The sequence below is a fragment of the Prinia subflava genome, chromosome 6 (genome assembly GCF_021018805.1).
Source record: "Prinia subflava isolate CZ2003 ecotype Zambia chromosome 6, Cam_Psub_1.2, whole genome shotgun sequence".
In the NCBI taxonomy this organism is placed as follows: domain Eukaryota; kingdom Metazoa; phylum Chordata; class Aves; order Passeriformes; family Cisticolidae; genus Prinia; species Prinia subflava.
This window is the reverse complement of record NC_086252.1, coordinates 13,775,582-13,798,138: the sequence shown is the minus strand read 5'-3', so window position 1 is coordinate 13,798,138 and position 22,557 is coordinate 13,775,582. Positions and strand designations below refer to the sequence as shown.

General features: G+C 39.7%; 1 protein-coding gene across 2 annotated transcripts in view; it reads left to right on the top strand.

Moving 5' to 3' along the window:
- The window catches only part of PARD3B (par-3 family cell polarity regulator beta), a 392,276-nt gene that overhangs the window by 331,496 nt on the left and 38,223 nt on the right, over positions 1-22,557 (top strand). For both annotated transcript variants that reach the window (XM_063400372.1, XM_063400371.1), the window contains one exon: positions 9,993-10,128. In XM_063400372.1, the coding sequence (XP_063256442.1) occupies positions 9,993-10,128 (136 nt within the window). The remainder of the gene's footprint in view (positions 1-9,992; positions 10,129-22,557) is intronic.

Below are 22,557 nucleotides of genomic sequence, written 5' to 3'. Positions count from 1 at the left end.
CCAAAATACAGTTTGGCTTATAAAGAGTTCAGTTCTGTTTATGCAGAGCTTGTGATGAAAGTGGGTTGAAGGAATGTGTGCTCCCCGGTCTGTGAATGCAAACTAAACAATAGTGGTCCCAGGACCCAGCTGCACCAAGGGAAGTGCCCAAGGGGGGAGGCTGCTGGAACGATAGGTAGGGTGGCCTTGGGGGCAGCAGAACTTTGCAAAAATCCATCTACCACTTCAGCATCTGTCAGGGTTTTTGTTGAGCAATAACCACAAGCTAAATTTGCCATATATAATTCCTGAGAGAAGCCAGTGGTAACTGATGTTTTGATTTTCGAGTGTGTTCCTGTGAAACTGCTCAAATCTCAGTTGTAGTTTGGAAATACTGCCCTATCAGAGAACCAAAATGAATTTGCCTTCAGGGTTGTCCCCATGGTAAGATTGTCATCAAATTTTTAGCCCCGTGCACTATTACAGTGTAAAAAATATTACTACGCCTGTTTCTTTTGCACATCTGTTAAAAGTTTCATGTGTCATTTTAGTATATATTCTGAACAAGTGGACTTCAGATCATGGCACTGGAGTTGGGATGTTTTGAAGGGTGTGTATGGGTTATGCCCCCTCTGCAAGAAGCCCTGTGTGTTGTAGGAGTCATTTGAGCACACTCAGCAGTGCTTTCGCTTTGCTGTGCCTTGCACTCACAGCTAGCAAAATGAGCTAGAAAAAATTTCACTTGTTGTCTTTTCTTCAGCTTGTAGTTGGAGTGTTAAATGCTTTCTGGAAGGCTTACACGCTTCACCTTGCATGTGCCAGTGGCTTAATAAGAGCATCTGCTGTCTTTCTGTAGCAAATCTGATGGTTTTTCTATGCACATATATTTAGTTGTATATATAAATAGAATCCAGGCACTGTTAGATGCATATGAAAGTGAACGTCAGATTGAAATGGTAACATATGAGGTTTTCTGCAGTTCCATTTATGAAGTATCAAGTTAAAAACAAAGCTGTGAAATAGCCAGAAAACTTTTTATTTCTGCAGCCAAAGGCATGTGCTTGTGCAGCCTAACCTAATTAGGTCTCCAGTACGTTCTTAGAATGGTCAGTATTTCATGTGTTGTATCGTTGTCTGAGCTGTTTTTTCATTCTGGTTGGGCTTTCACACAGCACAAAGTAGGAAAGCACTGCTCCAGATGTCTGGCTCCTTTCACCGACTTTGTTGCTGTCTACAGCAAAATTTGAGTTTTAACTCTACAGAGCAAATTCCCTTTGAATCTTTGGATACCCTTAAACAGTATAGTACTGGAGTATGTGTAAATGTCTACAAAGTACAGTGATTGGAGTGGCTGGTTTAAGAGGAGCTATAAAATGGTTCCAGCTGGAGTGCATTCTTGAGGTAAGCTCAAAATGCACTCCAAATTGTCAGCACACTACTCAGAAAAAACGCAAGAAACAAATCATCTTTAGTGTGCTTTGCTTCCCTTAATGCACATAAGGATAGTGTAAATGGAAGCTGGTCAATTTTCAACAGTTTGTGTAAAATTGTCCCTAGGTTTTGCTTGCGAACTTCAGCCTTTGTGAATAAATGCATCACACGGGTTGTAAGTATACCTGTGTGTATTTCTGTGGTCATAATGCCCTCTGTATTTCAATAAGTATTGTGTATCTGTCCATTAATATTTATATGGAACAGAGAGCTTTGGTTCTTGCAATTTTTAATAAACATTGATGGTGTTACTAGTTTATACAGAGCATTCAATATGCTCCATCAAAATGGCAGCTCTAATTAGGTTCCTTGAATTAGCTAATGGATTTTGAGAAAGATAGCTTACAAAGCTCTTACAGCTGTCCAAGATATTCCTGCCATGGCAGAAAGACAAAAGGCCGCTGGAAGCTACAGATTTGAAAGCGTTAGAAATGCAACTGACAGTTAAAAAAGATAAATTACATTTGTATTTTTTTTCCTGTAAAAGTCCTAGCACTGGATTAATGCTATCCTTGTAGTGACCATTTATTAAAAACACCCCCCAAAAAAGCCAACTTTATAGTAAGGATGTGTTTTGGCTCTGAGAGCTGCGCTTTTCCCTGATGTTTTGCACATGATGTGAATCCTTTTTCATTTTTAAAATGTAAGCTTTATCTATCACAGAATTACAAACAAAGAAAACATTTTCTTTAGTTGAGGTTGAGTTGTCTACCTCCTCTCTAGCTAGGCAAGTATTGAAAAAGCAAACAACATAGAGGATTAGTTGCTGCCACTGCCAGTGGCATAGATTGGCACGTATGTAACGAAGAGCAGATGATAGAGCCTCTAGTGTGAAACTTGGAGAAGTAATTTCTGAGAGAAAATGGATAGTTAACTCTGTGCTTTGAAATTTTAAACAAAATATGTTTTAGAACATGGGCAGTGGCATCTACTGTGAGGGAATTCTTAGATCCTCAATTCTTCTCTCACAAGGGAGTGCAGAAATGAAGACTGCACTGAATAGTCACCTTCTCTTCCTCCTGCTTTTGCTTTGTGCATGGTAAAGAGAATTCCTGAGGGACTCCTGAATAGCTAATTCATTGGAAGTTTGTAAAGTAGTTATTATTTCAGCTTTGGTGATAAGTTTAATAAATGGTAGTGCAAAAAGCAATAGCCTGTAAGTGAAAAAAACGCAGTTCCAGGCAGGTGTGATAGTCTTTAAGAAATAGAGTTACATTTCTACACTGGAGTTTAGCATTCAGCATTTGCTTTGTTGGATTGTTAAAGCTGCTGTAAATGGAGTTTGGAGGGCTGAAAATCTGCTCTGTGTTGATGTGACCTATCTATTGTAAATATGCCAGCTGCTTTACATCAGTAAAGTAAAATACCCCCTCCCAAGCTGTGTTGTAATACAAAGTGCCAAAAAAGGCAATTTAAGTACTTTGCCGCGTAAATCCAGATGAAATTACCTTGGAGAGAAGGCCTTCAATTATGCCTCACACGTGACTTGTGCATGGTGGATAAAAGGCATAATTGATATCATCTTTAGTGAAGAAACCAGAAACTGTTGCATTGTCTAGAGGCTACTGAAAATACCAGGAAAATCTGTTTTTCATTATTTTCATTGTGTATTGTTTATGGAGAGTTTGGTTGTTGTCAGCAGCCGAGTCCCTAATCTCCCTGCTTTCCTAGCCCTTCGGAGACAAGTGCACATCTCACATCAACAAGACAGCAGTAAACTGGTCCCGTGCCAGAAACAGGCATTGCCATTAACCAGCCAGAACTGGAAAAGCATCTTTTTATTATTAGTTAAGATCTGGTGATTGCCTTCTTCGATGAGGCACAGTACATTGAGCAGAGAAAAGGAAAAAATTACCTTTTTTAAAAAATAAAGATGACAATCTGGCTACAAATAAGAATTGTATGCCTTTTTCTCTTTCCTTTCTACTTGATTGCAAATAATGTGTTTCTGTTAGAGCAGCATATACTGTATCTGCTTACAGTGAAATTAAACCTCAGTGTGCCAATTTTGTTTCTGTAAAACAACAAATTAGACTATACCTCCCATTATTCCTGACCAGCTGTAGTCAACTGTAAGTTATAAAGGACAGTAATGGAGAGGAGAAGTGGCTGATTTGAAAAGATGATGCTCATTAGAATATCCAGGCTGTCTGCCATGACAAACAGGAAAAGGTGTTGTATGTCATGTGAAGGGAGGGAAGCATAAAAGGTTGCCTTGTGTCAAGCCACTGAGAGATATTTTATAAACAGTTTGGAAAAACTGAAAGTGATACAAATCTGTTGGTCTCAATCTTCAAATGGTTCTTTTGAGGCTTCTGTAAACATATTGTGAGCTATTTGGGGAAAGAAAAGGTTAATGACATTGCTAATTCATATCATGCAAGGTTCTCTTTCCTTCTTTCTTCCTAATGAGTCTGTAGGAACCTGCGAATATCATCTTCTCTCTTTCCACTAAGCTCCTAATGTCAAGAGGTCAGTAGTGATGTTACAGGGTCAATAGGACTCAATTTACGTCCAGACAAATGGTAGTCATGTGCTGCCCTAGGAGGCTTTGACCTTTTGGACAGAAGTGGTTGTTCCGCTTTTATGTTCACCTAAAGAATGGAAAGGTGACAGCACATATTCCACTGAAGCACAGGTAGGAGTTTTTAAAATATTATTAAACAGATTAAGATTAGGGGACTTTAATATACAGGCTAATAACTAAGTGTAAATGGCTTCTTCTTGTTTTTCTGCAGTTTGTTTATGATTCTTTATATGTTTTTATGTACCTAGAGAGAAACACATCCCTCTAATGCTTCTCACATCAGTCTCTCTATGCAGACCTTCTCAGATAATCCTGCCTAAATGGAACAGGGCTCAAAGTCTACCTGCCAGTCACTTTGCACAAGATCCAAATCAAGTGTCCTCGTGGAGCCCCTCTCCATTGAGAAAGACAGCAGTTGTGTATACATCGAGTATATTCCTGCCCAGAGCAAGAGAGCAGATGTTGTGGAGACCAGTAAAGCCATATGCATGGTCCCAGTTCCTAGGAAAGTGTCATTCTTAGCTTGGGTCCTCAGTGTGGGGTGTGTGTAGCCAAAACCTGGGCTGGCTTTGGCTGAACATCAAAGGTGATTCCTGAACCTGCGAGACAACATCAGTGATGTCAGCAAAGCATTTCTGACAAGTCTTTCCTTGTAATACCATTTCCTTACTCAAATGCCTATGAAAACAACAGATGTTCGTTTCTCTCTAAAATCTCTTTCTCTTGGTGGTCACCAAGATGAAAGCTGAATTACAGTAGAATTATGTTCTTACCATTGATTTTCTTTTTATCACTTCCCACCATTCTTTTTATTCCTTCTTACTATTGAGATTGCAAAAATATCTTCGTAAGAAATGTAGTACTTCAGGATAGAAATGCAAGGCCTGGAACTGAAAGAGAAACTTATTCAAATATTTATTTGTTATAACTTCAAAATGGAAGTTTTATCTTAAGTGAAAGATACTCTTACATGCTCTGTTGGACTGTGTATCTTTGTAGACCACTGTGTTCCTTTCAGTATGTAAAATCAGTTTTGTTTTTTAGCAGATCATGAATGGAAGATTGTCCATTCTGTAGAGTCTGTGAATCACCTTTTGTCTTGGATTTGTTTGTTAATGGAAAATTCTCTAAAATAATAATTTTCCTTTTTCTTCTTTTTTGTTTGCTTGTTTTGTCTTATTTTAACTTTCAAGCACCAGTTGTTTGCTTAGGGGACTGACAGTCAGCAGGATGAAATCAGTGTTTGAAAGAAGTGGTTGGCAAAAAAGCCCTGTGCAATATTAATGTGTTTAGGAAAACCACTGGAAACAAAATGTTTATTGCCTCTTTAAATGTATGTTTATATATAGCTTTAAGTGGTTCATCTTACTTAATATGTGCGACACTTGTTTTTAATTTTGTGTTATCAAGAAAGCTGCAGTGAGAAGTCACTAATTTAAAAAATGCCATTTGAACTTGAATGATGGAAATCCAGATTAGCAACACAGAGGAGATTTTACTGTGCAAAACATGAGCCCATATGTATTAAATACTGAGTAGGGTGTTTCAGTTCTTTGAAAAAACTCCTAGTCTGTCATATTGAATATATGATTATTGATATAATTATATAATATTTGCTTTTTATATAATATATATATAATTATTGCTGTGGTGCTTGTTCATCTCTCCCGAGACGATGGGGTGAGATTTCACAGTCACATTTTACATGATGTGAAATGCCTTGAAGCTCAGTCTGCGCTGCCCTGTGGTTCCCCTGTGTCCTGGGCTGTGTGTTCCAGCTGCACTGGCTGGAGGCCGTTTCAGAGCAGCCCCTGTGCACCCGCAGTGGGCGAGGTGGGCCCTGCGTGCTGCTCCTGGCACACGGAGGGGAGGGTGGTTTATTCAGCGTTTATCCAGTTGGTGCTGCAGCCCCAGCAGCTGGGCTACAACCATCGTGTTGGTTCAAACGATAGCACAGACTTGTTTTTCTCCTTCTCCCAAGCCAGAAGAAGCCTTTATTCTCCCAGTAAGGACTGTATTTAACAAAACTATGGAATGACTGACAGGAATGTACTTTTTCATCTTTTGAATGTCCACATAAGTTTGTTGGGGTTTTGTCTATTTAAAAAATAAACAAACAAACCTTCCAATGTGTTGCAACTTATTGGAAGAACTGTTGAACTTCTCTTAAGTTTGTTTATGGCTTGGGATTTTGGACATGTTTGTTACTGTTGTTTGAAATCAGCACCTGAGTCTTCACAACTCTTTTTGAAGTTTCTCAGAGATTTATTCCTACACATAAACGTAATTTTAGAACTTCCCAGTGTCAGCTGCTTCTGAATCAGTCTCCTTACATGTAGCACAATTTCAGGAAATCATTCTGAAAACAACTGGAAAATGCTGAGTGAACGGTTCTCTCACAGTCTTGTGACACAGAGAAGTCAATGAGTACATTAAATTTTGGATCCTGGGAACATGTGATGGTGGAGGAATGGTAAATGTGTGGTTGCATGGTTCTCTGCAGAACGCGCAGCGTGGCTCCAGAGCCATGTCAGGGAAGCAAGTGTGCACAGAATTGTACATACAATGAGGATTGCAATATTTATATCTCCTTAAGAAGAGAGCACTGCATTAAATGTAAAGCTACTTTAAAAGAAATCTGTCTGCTGTATTTACCAGGCTTGCTGAAAAGCTTCAGTAAGTATCCTTAATATAAGCTGACTTTGATTGGAGTATTGTTTTTATATTTCTTCTGTAAGCTCAGGTTGCCTTTCAGTATAAATAGTCCTGCATCTGAAACATTTGAACTGGTATTCATCTGCTGTTTCCCTGTCTGAGAACCGCTATCTGATCAAACCAATATTTTTTAATTATGTATTTATAGGCAGATGGGAGAATAGTTTACAGTCAATGTATGATCTTCTCTGCAAATCTTGGAATATTGTGTTGGGTTTTTTTTTAATATTGCCTTATCAGTTTCTTTTTTTTATTACTGATGACTTCATTCTGTTTGAATTCAATGCTTCAGTTTCTTTGGGGTAAACTAATAGATTATGTATGCGATATTTGCACAGTGCTGATTGAATTCATCTGGTGAGTTTGAATGTGGTTCATATATTCACATAATTGTCAGGAGCCAAGTTGAAATTCAGAACTGTTTCATGAGCATTGCACAGGGCATCATATTTATCTCACTTTACTCAGGAGTGGGTAAAACTTCCACGGTAAGCTAGAATGCAGCTCTTTCAAAAGCCAGTGTCTTTTACATTTGTGCCCATAAACTGGTGGAGAAAAAAAATTGTGGAGTTTTAACTGTGTTGTGAAAATACGAAGCGGATGTACTGACCAACCCTCTTCTTACCTGTTCCCTTCACTTTCCTAACAAATTCTGAACCTGCTGGCCATTTTTGACCAGCCTTGACTGGTGACTTGATGTTCAAGGGGTACTGGAACACGAAGTTTCACTAAGTGCAGATAAGCAGCCTGCTGGAGAGGCCTGGATGAATGCTCTTGCTGGGGAGAAGCACTGCAGTGTGAGCCATTATCAGACACGAGAGAACCCACAGGAGAAAAGCACAGGAAATCAGACTTCACGGAGCTGCTTGTTTCCACAGAGATTATGCTTGTGTTTTCACACTAATCCAGATGGATAACTTTCCATGTGCTGCTATCTTTCATTCAAATGTTCCTACTCATTCTCATGGTTAGGGTTTGTAGTTTAATACTGCGTGGCAGAGGTTTGCCAAAGCAAAATCTGTCAGGCCCTGTCTTGTAAAATGTATAATCATCTTGAGCCCTGCAGTAGCACTTCCACTCACTGGCTCAAAGGGTTTGAGCAGAAGTTCACCTGCAGATCTACAGTCAGTGGAGCACAGGCTCCTGGCTGTCTTACAATATATCAATATCGGATTTAATTTTAAAAGGTGGGGGGAAACCCAAAGTGTGTGGTATTTTCAGTTTGCCTCTTCAACCAAAGTACCTGGTGGCAAAAAGTGGCTTAGACCACTGGTGACAGGTGCTAGACAGTTTGCAGAGAGTTGAAGGGAGCCAGATAGGCTGGAATCAAACTAGACCTATTGTCTGTATTTCAGTGCCTGTATTTCACTTAGCTAGTGCTGCTTTGGGCAATGTTGTTGGCAAAGCAACGGGGACAATACTTTGGGCCTTATCTGTATGTTAGCAGCCCTCATTAAACACTTTATCTGTACTCACAAGTAATGTCAGGGGATTTTACAGGTATTGTACTGCTCGTGAGCTATGGACCAAGCTTCACTGTTCTAAGTGATAGTCCCCATTAGCTAGATCTCAATTTCAGTGTTTTGCAAACTAGAAATGGTTCTGCACTATTTGACGAGAATCCGTGCAAGGAACAGAGGCATTTATCTGTGGAAGGAATAAAGGTGAAGAGGGAATAAAATTTTTTCCCCTCAGTAGTCCACAGAGTTTGTGCAAGTTTTCTGTACTGTCTTGGCAGATCATGAGAAAAATTTCATGTGCTCTGGAAGATTTCAGTAAGTCAGCCAGAGAAGCTTGAAACCTCTGGGACTTCATAGAGTGGATGGATAACTTAGGCTTCAGGAAAGGAAGTCATCTGATTTTCATGGAAACATACTGATACTGCAAGTAACCATTTCCAATCCTAACTGCATATTCAGTTGCATTTGCAGCCTACGTGGAATTTCTCTTAATTGGTAGTTAATTTCCAACCAGTCTAGATTGCTGATTCATACTAGAAACTAACTATTTCTGAACTGATGGATTTATGTCCAATATTTTATCTGTGCTGTCCAAATTCAGTTTGCTATTCAAATCCTATAAAGGGCTTCCCAGGATTCTGGCATGCTGATTGTGGAGAGTGATGTAGCAAGATGCTCCACCGACTCTGTGCTCATGTGAACAAATCTCTGTCTTTGTAGTCCACTGATGGTGAGGTAGAGTTAAGGTTGTAGATTAAGAGAATATATGGTGATGTGCTGCAATAACAATGGTTTGAGTTTCGGAGCAGCCACAAATTAATTGTATGATTAATAATTCCCTGTGAGTGCCAGTAAATGCTACTTAGCCATACAGTCAGTACTCACTCCAGTGCTGACTACAGCAGGGCTGGAAATAGCTGCAGGAAGCTTTTAATTTATTAATTTTAAATATGACCAACATTTTTTGAATTCTTAGCCATTTTCAGGATTTTATTTAATACTTCCTGGTTATAGCTTGAGCTTCCACAGTTGTACAAGCCCAGCTGTAAGGTTTTAGAAAGCTCACTAGGGTCAAAACCCAGAGAAGGGCATGTGTTTAATTTGATAAACTTTAAGTTAAGAAACTCCACTGGATTTACCAGAGCAGTTTGCAGTGTATGCAGTTCTGCATACAAGTGAGTCTTTGTGGATTACTAAGTAAATTACTGTTTAATTACCACTTTTAAAAGATGGTGTCAAGATTTAATAGTGTGCTTTCCCATTTCTCTTGCCTCCCCTGGATTTTCATGGTTGATGTTTGAGTTCTTTGTATGCTTGGGAATGAGTTTGGGTTTTTCTATGAGACAAAACTTTTCTGTGCTTCTCTGTGAATAATAGTTTATTCTTTATCTAGAACATATGTAATTTTAGGGAAATTCCACATTTAGCATGGGAGCGAAAGAAAACATTTTTTGTCAGCTTATCATCATTACTATTAAAATATGATGGTCATTTATAATTGCTCACAGGAATGTTAAAAGTTTTCTTGTGCTCCCCATCTGTCTGCATCCATCTGTTGTCTCTTGTCTTGTACTGGAATTGTTAAGTTCTTTGGACAGGGATAGCCTTTTTTAAAAACAGGGATCAAGTTTACAATTAGCAGCTCTGTCAAAAGGAGAAAGCAAAAGTAAAGCTGATACGGGCCAGTGGGAACTATGCAAATCAGGAAAATCAAACACAATCCCTTTGTCTGGAGTCTGGCAGTTCTCTGTGTGTACCTGGTGTCAGATATGTGTGTTCATAGGAGTTTTATTTACCTCTTCTTTTCTTTCCCCCCTCAGTGGCTGCCCAGGTGGTGGGAATGCTGACCGTATCCAGAGGCTGCGGAAGGAGTACCAGCAGGCCAGGCGCGAGGGCTTGCCCTTCTACGAGGACGACGAGGGCAGGACGCAGCTGCCTGACTACGAGCAGCGCTGGGTAGGTCCACAGCGGGGTCCTGAGGGCTTCGGCAGCATTCAGAGTTAGCACAAGGTGCTGACTTGTTTGTGTTTTCCAGAAGTCCTGTGTCAGTTTAACATGAATTTAGAGAGTTCATAGAAATGGAGAAATCCTTAATGCCAGTCCGCCAAAGAAAATGTAATAATGAGAACTCGGCTAAAATGAACTGGTCTGTTCACTGTGTTTGGTTTAGGCCTAGGTTTCCTCCATGAGATCTGAGACAGAGAGTCGCTGCCAAAGTTTGTCATGTGTGGTAGCATCAAGGCTTTTCAGATGGATTTATGGTACTCTGGCTGTTCATCCAGTGATTCTCTGGGTTAACAAGAGCATTAGAAGAGCAGACTCTCTCTGTGCTTAGGTGCAAAGTAAAAGGGAGGAAATAGAGGCATATCTGTCCTACCCTTCCTTCTGCACATGGGACAGCAGCAATCTGTCCACGTTACAGCCTTTGTAACTTTTATAAAGTGAAAAATGTAATCATTTGCTCCTCTGCATCGAATTTCTTAAAATATTCTACAAACACTGTAGAACTGTTACAGGCATGATGTATTCCCTGTTTTACATCTAGGACTCACACTACACAGAGACATATAATCTACCCCACTACTGAAGAGTAACCTTTAACTTATAGAAGAATCAAAGATTAAATCAACAGTGCCAGATTTTTGAATATCTGTTAAATAAATGCAACAGCCATAGTCTATGGGTACTCAAGAGCTCTACCTGAGCAAGTTTTGAATGTGGACTCTGTCTCTTCAGAAGTAATCAACCAACATTCAAAAATGAAGCTTTGATAAAACATAATTTATGCTAAATTCAAAATTTTAGTCTAAGAAAAGACAGTATATGTAAAAATCTTAAGAATCTATATTTGTCTGAAGTTTGAACTAATGTTGGTTTTAATGTCTTCAAACTATCGATGTGAATGCTGAAGTGAAATCTGCAGTAATTGCAGCTATAGGACAAGAAATCCTATGCAAGAGTAGACTTTATTGAAATCACACAGAGATGCAGAGTTAAAAGGGGTGTTTTTACATAAATTATCATATATATTTGTTCATTAACTCCAAAACTGTTGTTGTATATATTATTCTGATTCAATTACCAATAGTGTCATCTGCAGTGAAATAATTTTTTCCTTAAAGCAGTTAACTTTAATCCACTGCCTTAAATTTTTGTGACTCAAATTTGTGAGTCAATGTACCTGCCATTCTTCTTCTGAATTGCTTTTGTAAACTAAAATAAAAATACGCATCAAATGTGTCTTCCTGTTGAAATTCTGTGTTAAGTGTCCTGACAGGCCTCAGACTGGGTCAGTGCTACCTCTTCAGCAGTCTGAGGATTTTCTTATCTGAAACTGATAAAGCTTTATTAATGCTCAGATGAGGTTAAGATTTATGATCCAGTGTAGTTTCACAAAGGTTTCTTCTAGGTAATCCTCTATAAGCCTTTCCTGTTAGGTATAATGCCCAGAGATTACTGATTTCCAAAGCTTTGCTTTTCCCGTGAGGCATGTTGTCCTTAATCAAAGCACCTGAAAAGGTGCTTAAAGTACCTCAGTCTTAAAATGGTTCATAATAGTGGCACCAGGACTGTTGCTCTTTGTCCTTCCAGTGCAGAATATTTGTAAACAGTTTTGTTGTGAGAAATGGCAGTCTGCTCAAAAATCAGAGTTTATCTTGAGGACTTTAGTACTCTGAAGTTTGTTGCTGCAACAGTTCTTGTTGAAGTAGTTTATAAACTTCAAAGGCTTCTGGTCTCTTCATTGCAACATCACCCCCTGATCCATCCAGCCTTGCTTTCATAGGCACTGTCTTTTAGTCTGGAAAATACTACAGCCACACCTTACTCTCAACTCATGGCTGAAAGTTCTACTCCTGCGTGTAGCTTTACCCTTAAAATACCTGTGTTACAATCCACAGAGACAGAAAAGAAGGAACAAAAATAGAATCAATACATTTTAAAAACCCCACAAATGTCTCAAAACATCTTGCCAGGAGAGTCCTCAAGATAACTTTTAAGCAATGCCATCATTCCCACCTCAGGCAGCTGACCCTCAGCAGTACTGAGTTAGCACAGATTGAACAACAGCTGATTTTTTTCCACCTTTACTTATCAGTGAGGAGACATGCTGATGACTAATTGCATGATTGCGAATAAAGAAAAACTTACTCTAATCTTCAGGATGTCAAGTCTTTTTTTAAAGAGACAACAGACAGCTGAGGAGGAGGAAAACCTTCTGGTAGAAGTTTTCTTTCTTCCCACAGGAGGTTATGGCACCAGGGAAGCTGCAGCTGGAAAAGAGATGCTGGGTCTCTGTATTTTTAACTCAACTAGTACTTTCCTTACTTTTCTCAGTCAACTGTTTTACCTAAGCCAACTTTCCTATAAGATGTCTTTCTAATGTACAGCAGCTGCTGTAATCACTTCCCACCATCTCATGAAACATGCGGATAAGTTGGGAAAAGCAGAAGATAATTCAAGAAGACACTATCCCATCGCAAATCAGCAGTCTCAAAAATGGACCTTGGGTCTTGTCCTCCAAAAGAGTATCTGAAAACTCAAGAGGCAAATTTCTATCTGATAAAGCTGACATTGACAAGTGGCCTTTAGCTGACACTGTAATGGGACAGAATTTCTAATAGAAGGGGTATTTCTAACAATCTACTTTTTTTAAATGGGATAAATCAAGTTAAAGTGCAGAGCCGACTGAAAAGCTAGCATTGTAAGGGAAAATGATCTCATGACAGGCAATTGGGATCCATAAATGTTTTAAAAATAAGGTCAAAAATTCATTTTAAATAGGCCTGCTATTCTCTCATCATCTCTTCCTCCCCCCTGCATCCATTTTCCAATTCTCCTCTGTTCTTCTCATCTGTTGCTGGATGAATGTTTTGCTCTCTTGCGCCTTCATTCTGCTTTCTCTTCCCCACAGTCTATTCCTTTTCTTTTCGTAAGAAACTGAATAATTCAGTTTAGTGTGTCTCCATAAACAGACAAATGTCTATAGCACTGTCTCTGCTATAGAGCCAGAGCCTTTAAAATTCTTTTACAGTTCCATTGTGCTTTGGTTTGTTGTCAAGTTTTTCATCCTTTGGACTTTCTCCTCCCCCATCACCTACCCCCTCTTTTCAGGTTTATAACTAGGATAAATAATAAACCAAATTCTGTATGGTAGATCACAAGGCTTAAAGTAAACCTCAGCTAGTTAGCCAAAGGACAGGCTGATAATAAGTATAAATATTGTCTAGGAAAACAAATGCCTTTTGTTGTCAGTGTAAAATGAGATTACCCTAAAATTTTCTGACAACTAGGGAATTTGGGGATGTATCAGCTCTAAAAAAGGTTTAGGCACATGCATACATGCTCATGTCTTAGTGGGACATCAGATATTCAAAGCACTCACAAAGATACCCAATAAAAACATAATCTGGGTCTCCCAAATGAGGCAGATGCTTGTGTACTATTATCATATAGAGCTGCAGTATCAGTCAGACCCTGAAAGAACTGTGTAAGAATAAGCTGCAAGAAGTTCATCTCTCTAGGAGCTGGAAGGCTTTTTCACAGGCAGCCTTTTCCAGGGCTTTAGAATCACAGCCTAATCGCAGATCATGAGAAATAGCTAAGGAGCTGTCAAGAGAAAGCCATGCAGTTAGCATCTGCACTTGTATTTAAGGGCATTTAAATAATGAGGAATTAAACATCTATTTGAGGATTTACTTGGATTGTCTTACAGACTTTGTACAAATCCAGTTACTTAAAACATCAATTCTTTCCTTCAGGATGGCAGTAAATCCTTGAAACTTTATCTTTTTAATGTACATTCAAGGAGTACTGTAACACGGGCCACATTGCGAATAGTTCTTCACCTGTTAGTGACCACATCTGCTTCACCATACAGAACCTCGTGTTAACTGGTTCTAAAAGCCAGGTCTTTATTTGCAGATCAGATTTGCAAGCTTGTAAATAACCTAAAGATACGAGAAAACCTGTCTCTGGATACCGACTGTGAACATTTCAGTTGAAACAAACCTGTAATGTATTGAGTTTTGTCAGTTCCCAGTTGAGAGTAGGAAAAAAGAATCATGCCTGCGTGTGTTAAAGGCCACGTACTTTATTGTGTGCCTGGCAGGAATCCAAGCCTAAAAATCAACGAGAACAAAGAAAGGAGCATTAATAACTGCATTATTTTTCCATAATGTGTCAAAGGGTTCTGTGCTCTCTTCACGATGAATAAGGAGCTGTTTGTACTTTTCATGATCAATTAATTCCAGGTTCAGGATATTGCATTTCAAATAGGTTAGGTTCCTAAAACACACAAACGTTTGTGTTGGACTATAGTTAGAAACCAGAATTCCAGCTTCTAGAATAGTAACATTCCTGTCTTCTAGCGCAATGGGAGAAGCTGACAATTTTATGTGAAACCGTATAGCAGAAACTGATGCAAATTCCAGACTTTCTGAGTCCACAGACTATTACTAGAAAACATTAAATAAAATTTGAAAAAAAAAAGAAAAATAACATATTTAACGTATAGCTGCTTTGAAGAATACAGGTTGGAAGTATTTATTGTTCAAACACTAATTAAGAGAGTACACAAAATATTTTGTTAGAATGTATGATTAACTTGCTGATAGAGAACTTTTTATGGTCCCAACTTATCTCTGCTTAATGAAGGTTTCCGACTGGAATGTATTGTACAGACCTCTTCTAACTAAGCAGAGCGATTTTGAAATTTACAGGCCAGCTTTTGGGGGGAAGTTATTTGGGAGAAATCTCTGCCAAACCTCATGTGAAAAATAAACTATTCCAAATGGCACATGCAAGGAGAGCCAAATTCAATTCCATTAATACTAGTAATAAAGAGTGACTTCTATAACTTGTTTGGAATCATTCCTACTCATACAAAGGTTAGATTTGGCACAGATTATCAGAACCAGAGGGGAGTCTGAAATGCTCATGTCTTCATGCATACACTTTGTACATGCTCTCATTTACCAGGGGAAACAGTTCTGGTGCCATATGTCGTCTTATCAAAGCTCATTGGTATTGTTTATAACCTACAATATTATGTGAATTCCAGAAATTCATCATGCCATCTCTTCCACAAGGTGCCTCTGCACACAGCTGGGTTTTGTTGCTTTTCAGTGCAGGGGGTTCTAAGATTCTAAGACAAACACTAAGCATTTCTCTTATTTCATACAAGTTGTTGAAAGAAATCAGACAAAAGCATGTGGTGCTGCCAGGCTGTGGCTGTCCTTGCAGGCTCACAGTACTGAGAGATTCCAAATGTGCCAGCAATCATGTCCCTTGCAGTTAGGACAGGTTCTTCTGATATTGCCCAAATGGAGGATTTGAGTGGGGCATTGCAGGGATCGTGACAGCTGCCACGGATCAACTTGATATGATATGAAAGGCCCTAGAGGTTTTCAACTGGATATACTTCGCCTAATTTGCCAATATTTTAAGGGAGGCAAGAAACAAATCTCTGATAATTGTATTGATGAGGGCAGTTTGTGAGCAGGTAATCCATGCTGTTTAGTGTGCTGAACAGTTACTGTGATTGAGCACATAGCCCACACCTCTGCAGCGTTTATCTGTGGGTTTTTTATTCTGTGGGGCACAGAAAATGGGCACAAATAGCCTTTTTAGCCGTCATCTGGCCTGATGCAGTTCTCAGTAGTTGCTGGGTCTTTGCAGTTTGCTTTGGGTTTGGCAAGCTCCTGCCAGTACAGGCTTTAACAAGTTCTTGTGTCCTTGTTGGTCACTGTAGACGGGGCCTGTGCAGCCACTTTCCCTGGGCATGTGTGCACGCTGTGCCAATTCTCAGGCCAGCGTCACACGGGGCAGCTGGGACAGCACTGAGACTTGAGCCTTCGTGCCTGGGGCTGCCAAAGCCAGTCCTTTGCACCCTTGGCTTTCCCTCCCTTACTCAGACTCAGTGATGCTTCCCTGTGACAGCTTGGGCCCGACCCCAGCAGCTCAGTGCCCCACACACCCACAGAATCAAACACAGCTGCTCCTGGCCACAGGGTGGGGGGAAAGTAGGCTTCCTTTTAAAATTGACCTCCTCTTCCTCAGGCCATTAGTGAGAGGCCTGCTTCAACTTCTGGAAGGGGGCCCCAGTTACAACACTCATTTTTTAATCACATGACAAATCTGTTATGCCACTGAAATTCATGTCTGAAGCTAAGCATGCACTTAGGTATTCATTGGATCAGGCCTGAAATCAGGCCTCAAACCTGACCCCCTTTAGGCACAAGCTTTGGCCTTTACTACCAGGTATCCGGTGCATTTGTCAAATAGAGGCTGACATGGTTGACTTCTTTTTCAATTCTTACAACTTGATTCCCTGGGTCGTGTTCATGTTCAGTGTTGTTGATTAAAAAGAAATCTCTCCTCCCTAAAACTTACCTATGATCCAAAGAGTTGCCTGGCTACTGTTATCCCAGACAGCACCCCCTTTCCTGAAGATGCTGGTCACTGTCCAGCTCTGCCTGCTAGGGACAACATCCTTCTAAAACAGAGAGTGGTTTAGACAAAGGACTGCAAAATTTGTCCATTTAACATCAGGGAAAGCAGAATGACCTCAGTGAGGCAAACAGCAATGATTGCCCAGTGTGTGCAGAACTTGGGGGTCAAGGGTTGAGCTTGAAAGAAGCTGGGTCAAGTAATACAACTGTGTCATTGAGGCTGTTAGAGAGCCCAGATCTTGTATTTGTTATAGTTAAGTATGTGACAGAAGCCAACCGAAATAATGGACTTTTCATTACTTTTGATTTTTGAATTGAGTTCTTCTGTTCTATAACTGTGCAGCACTTCTCATTTCTGCAGCACAAGACCTGAGGTGGAGGCCTTGGGTCTTCTCGAGTTTTGCTGAAGTTCCTCGCTGTAAAATGCATTAGCAGAACTGCTTGTTAAATTCCATCCTAGGTGCAGCTTCAGCAGTCAGGGTGTCAGTGCTCTGGCTACGTTGTTGTCTTGAAGTTAGTAAAATACTAAAAAGTTCAAGATTTTTTCACAGGCAAGGTGTGAAAAGTAATTAGAATGTATCAGGGAGTGCTGGGTATAAGCAATTATCTGTGAATATATAAAGGCCCTATTTTTCTCAACAAACAGGCGACATTGCTGTAATTATTTAAAATGAAAAAGAAAGTCACTGACTCAGACATGGAGAGATTGGGTGGATAACTTTATTAGTTCCCAGTCTAAGGTCTGTAGTGCAGATGCTAATCTAATATCAAGACTGCATTAAAATAAAGTACAAAATATGGAAAAAGAGAACTGCATTTACCTCGTAAGGCTGGTGCTGTACATAACTTTGTTCTGCTCAAGGCCAGCCCTCTTCAATGTTCAGCCCTAAATCTGGCTCTTAAAAAACACTGGAAAAGGGAGGACTAGCATCTTCCTTCTTACTCTGTACGGAATCTGACTGGAACACATTCCTTCTATCAAATGTGCTGAGTTTGAGAAGTTCTGCAAAAGTTAGTAATCAATTTGATCTTTTTTAGCATCTGTTTTTTCAAAATTTCTTTGGTGTTCTTGCTTGGTTTAGTCAATTGAATATGTAAGCAGAAATTTCCCAGTGCAGAATGGCACCTGCAGCCCAAACTGAAGGGTTTGTTTTGATTTGATTTTTTTGGTGTTTTTGAGACACTAATCAAGGGGGGTTTTATGTTAAACAAGTGGTTTTGACCCTAAACAGTAAGAAAGCAAGCACAACACATATTCCTGCCTGTGTTTTTGCTGCTTTTTCCTCATCAAATGGCCTGACTGCTGTGTTAAATGTCATGTTGCCCAATATTAAGCAGAGTCATTCCAGCTGAACAGTGTGTCGTAAGTCCTGTATGATAGGAGATATTGAGTTTTCTGTAATCCAGGTGATATTGGAATTTCTGCCTTACAAGCAGAAATATGAGTTCTGACCCTGCTGCCTCCAAGGGTGTCCTGCTGTTCAGGACAGATGATATGCGAATAATCCAGAGTAGCACAGATTTCATAAAGTGGTATATCAAATTTAGCATGTAAGTTGTGAATGCGTACAACTGAGCAGCAGAACAAATACTGCTATCTCCTCTACAATGCAGCCTGGTCACCAATTATAAGATCTTTCTAGATTTAGTCTATTCATCTGTTTTCTTGCTAGGCTGGAATAATGATTGTCAAAATTACTATTGCAAATAATACCCTTCTGTGTTAGGAATGCCAGTGCTGCACATGGCAGCAAACAGTGGCGGTATCTCTGAAGGAACCTGGACCCTAGGGAAGCCTGGATCAGGTTCTGCTTTCCACCATCACCTATTCCAAGAAAAGTCAGAGTAGCAGATACCTAGAGTGAAAATTTGACTTTGAAGTTACTGTGTGACTCAAAACAAGGGGAGTCACTTGGATTCAACAGTTTCTTATAATGCAGTAAGCATGTTTATATTAAATTATATTCTATAGGTCATAATTTGTTCATAACTTCTTCAAGATAAGATAAAAAATCGTAATTTGAAATTCTTGCCTGTGCCTTCCATCCCTGGTATGCCATCATCAAAACATAGTTATTCCAACAACTGAAATCCAGTCTTTCCTGTGGAATGATTATACAGGAATTTAGCAAAATGCTGTCTCGTGATACCCACCAGTGGATCAGTATGAACATTTACATTTGCGTTTGAAGCTAATTTTTAATGTATTTCTCTTAATTTGCCAGGAAGATACCTGTCAAGTTAGCAATTAAACTGTAATTTGGTCACTGAGGTGTTTACACGATTTAATAGATCCCTCTCTTAAGCGTATGCTCCTGGGTTTGAAATAACAGCTATACTGCGTGGTAGCATGACCCCACTTGAGTTTCACACACACATGCACAAAATCAAATTCCATCACATTTTAATGCAAATTTTACCTTTGCAAATGATGGCCTGAAAAGAATGAGTTTCCATGGTAACCTTAGGGAACACATAACCTGTTTATCATAACTTCTCCATGAAACAAGACAGGGGGTGGGGAACATGCTTTCATGTCAGCTATATTTTTCTGTAGATGGCATTCTGCTCTAGCACATATAGAGAATTTACCAAAATACTTGTGTACTGTCCTAAATGAACTTTTTTTTCTGTTCTTAGAAACAAAAGCAGTTGTATGGAATAAAACAGGATAATAAATATGGAATATTTATTATGGAATAATTCCAATATAATGGAATAAAACAGAATATTGCAATAGGCAATATTCAACTTCATTAACTGACCTTTCAGCTCCTGTCTATCGTTTGACAACTAGGTCAATGTTTTGAAAGACTAATCAGAAATTAATAGTTAACAGATCTCTCCCATCACTTTATCTTTTCTTGCTTTCCTTCCATGCCTTAAACTTAGCCCTCATGTATCCCTGCTGCCTTTCAAAGCCACTTTTTTTTTTCTTATTCTTTCACTTCACTGCTGAAAGTACTTTTTTGAAAAATGCCTTGAAATATCTCTCAACTCCTACATTTTGGAGCTACCACCGAAAAGAATATATTGATTATACTTCACATTTGGTGCTGACTTCCAGAGTTGAGGTGGTGGCTCCTGAAGCTGCCATTAGCGAGAGTGAGTTTGATGGCTGTGAGCATCTGTAAGGTTGTGTTTTTCCTGCAGATGCACGGTAACTCCTGGCTAAAGGAAAGTATGTCTGCAAGATTTTTTTAAGGTCATTAGGAGTAAGGAACAGATGTTGAGGTTTTTCAGAATGCTGCTTTGAAGTGCCACTTAGGAGTCAACTGACAAGACTGACCCTATAGGCAGTGATTTTTGGGACTGGAACACAGAGGAACCATTGCCCACAGTAACCCATCTGGTATCCATCTGGTACCAGCAAACAACAGACAGTACCAAATCACAGAAAAACTGTACCAACTGCTAAATTGGTATCAGCAAGCAAAGAAGGTCACCACCCAACAGCAGTTGCAAGCAGGAGAAACAATGTCTGTAACATTTACAGACTGGTATCTGAAGATCCGGAGGAACCTGATGCCATAGCATATGGAAGGCAATTCCTGTCTCTAAGCCTGCTTATGCTGATGTTTGCTCAGTATTAATCCAGGTTTGGGGGGGCTCTTTGGGTTTGTTTTTTTTGTTGTTGTTTTGGTTTTTTTTTGTTAACCATATTGAATTTGCAGTGTGGAGAGCTTTTGTCACGATGCCATTGAGAAAGCGCCTCTCTTTATTGGCATCTATGTTTAACAGGATTAAGGTGGATTTAATACCCTGTGCTACAGACTAACCATTCAGATTCTAGGAGTACTGTTCCGTAGTGGTGTCAAATCACAATGGAAGGAGTTGAAGTTAACTTTTAACTCCGTGACGATTTACTCTGCAGTTTTTCTTTGATATGAAGTATTCCTGGGGAGAGCTCTGGGAGGGGGTTGTTTTCCAGTTTTATTGCCGTCTTCCTTTTCTTCCCTTTGGTCATTTTCCCCCTTCTTCCCCCTTTTCTTTTCTTGAAGCAGTGTGCTAGTTTGTACAGTAGCTAAGTGCATAGAATGCAATAATACAACAGTGAGAGATTTAGTGCCTCTAGGTGCTACCCCTTCTACTCTTGAGGACCTCCAGCAAGGCATGATTTTATAGACAATGAAAGGCTTGCTCTCCCCTGTGAAGCCGCCTGCCTGCAGGAAGCTTTTCACTGTCTATTTCCACTACTTGCTCTGCAATTTAGTTCCATGCCCTGCTATTTCCCCCTTCCCTCCCTCTTTTCTTCCCTGACATACACATGCATATACCCCCTGCGTGCACATTCAGCACCAACACCAGATGTAGGTAGACACAGCAAAATAGCGTTATCTCAACATGTGCATTAAAACGCTCAAAAATACACCAAGCATTTTCATTTTGCCATCCTCATCATAAATGGAAATATTGATCTGTCCTCTGTTTGCTTTCCAGGTACTGACACTGTCATTTAATTTTCCCTAAAAAGTACTCAAGCTCATAGCTGAGCTGCAAAGCATGACCATTACACCCTGGCATTGGTGCCAAGAACTCTGCTGACTTAGCTAGAGAAAGATGCTGAAAGCCTGACTTTGAGAGAAAATTCAATTCAATTCACTTCATACAATGTCTCTCATGAAGTATTTCAAAATGCCTTATATCAGGAGATAACATAATGAGAAAATGCTTTTGAGAACTGGGTATTCAGATAGCAAGACAAAATGATACACAACAATGAACTGGAGTAAAAGAAAAGACGACTGTCATTTAAAAGCAGTAATCATCTGGATAAGTAGTCTTGTAAACTAATTACAGTGAGAAGAGAAGCAAAGAATGCCAGACTGGGAGGAACAAGAAGCAGCTTAGTTTCAAACAGGATAAAGCAGAGAACTGGTTTCATGGAGAGAGAGGAATTAGGCATAGTAGTGTAAAACAACTAAAGGAGACCTGCTTTAGAAGTGTATTCACACATGTGGATTAGTATGCTGTATATTGCATCAGAAGTGTATCTCTGTGACAGGTTAAGTTATTCTCTTTAGTGGCTAGGAAGAGATTAATTACTTTGGCCTGGTTCAGGGGAAGAGCAATTGAAATGCCTCCTTGCAGTAGGAAAGAATCAATGCTGATGGGTGCTGTGGGTTTTTCTGGTTTTTTGTTTTGCTGTTTTTAAGATTTTCTCTCAACTCAAGGGAAACTTCTGTTTGCCTCTAACTTGAGAATAGGTTTGCAAGTGAGGGTGTTGCAAATCTGGTGCTCATTAAAGACAATTAAGAGATAGAATTAACCAAAACATATTATACAACTAATGGAAAAGGAAGCCACCCACAGAGACGGACACAGGCCAGGAAATTATCTCATTTTTCTCGGTCAAAGGAAACCATAGTTCCAGCACCAGGGATGGGGGGATTGCAGAATGAGGGTTCAGAAAGCAGGGTATTTTCTTTGTGGGACTGTGCAAAAACATTTTGCCATTCTGTCTTCACCTCCATCTTTGCTGTTTTCTCTCTCTTTAGTGTTGCAAGATGCAGCAAATGCTGAGAGCTTGTTTTCTACAAAACTAAGGCGATTGCCATGTTTTTAAACTGTTATGGGAACAGCCTGTTTCCCTTTTAAAGTTCCCATCTGTGTTTGTATTTCCCTCAGTCTATTGCCTTTATAAAGAATTTCCTGCTCCCTCTAAATCTAAACCATTAGTTTCACCTCCTTGAACAAGAGGTAGGGCATTACCAAGGAGGAGAAGTAAATCCTGAGGTAATCATCCCTGTTTAATTCCTCCATGGAACACTGCTGTTTTCAGTGTTCCTGGTGTTCATTGCATAGGGAGAAGGGACAAGTGACTCTGAGTATGTACATTTGTGTGTGAGCATGTGTATGTATATGTAGGTATCTGTGGAGAGAGACAGTCAGAAGGGGAGCATTTAATTGCCTTGCAATCGGACCAACCAAGTAG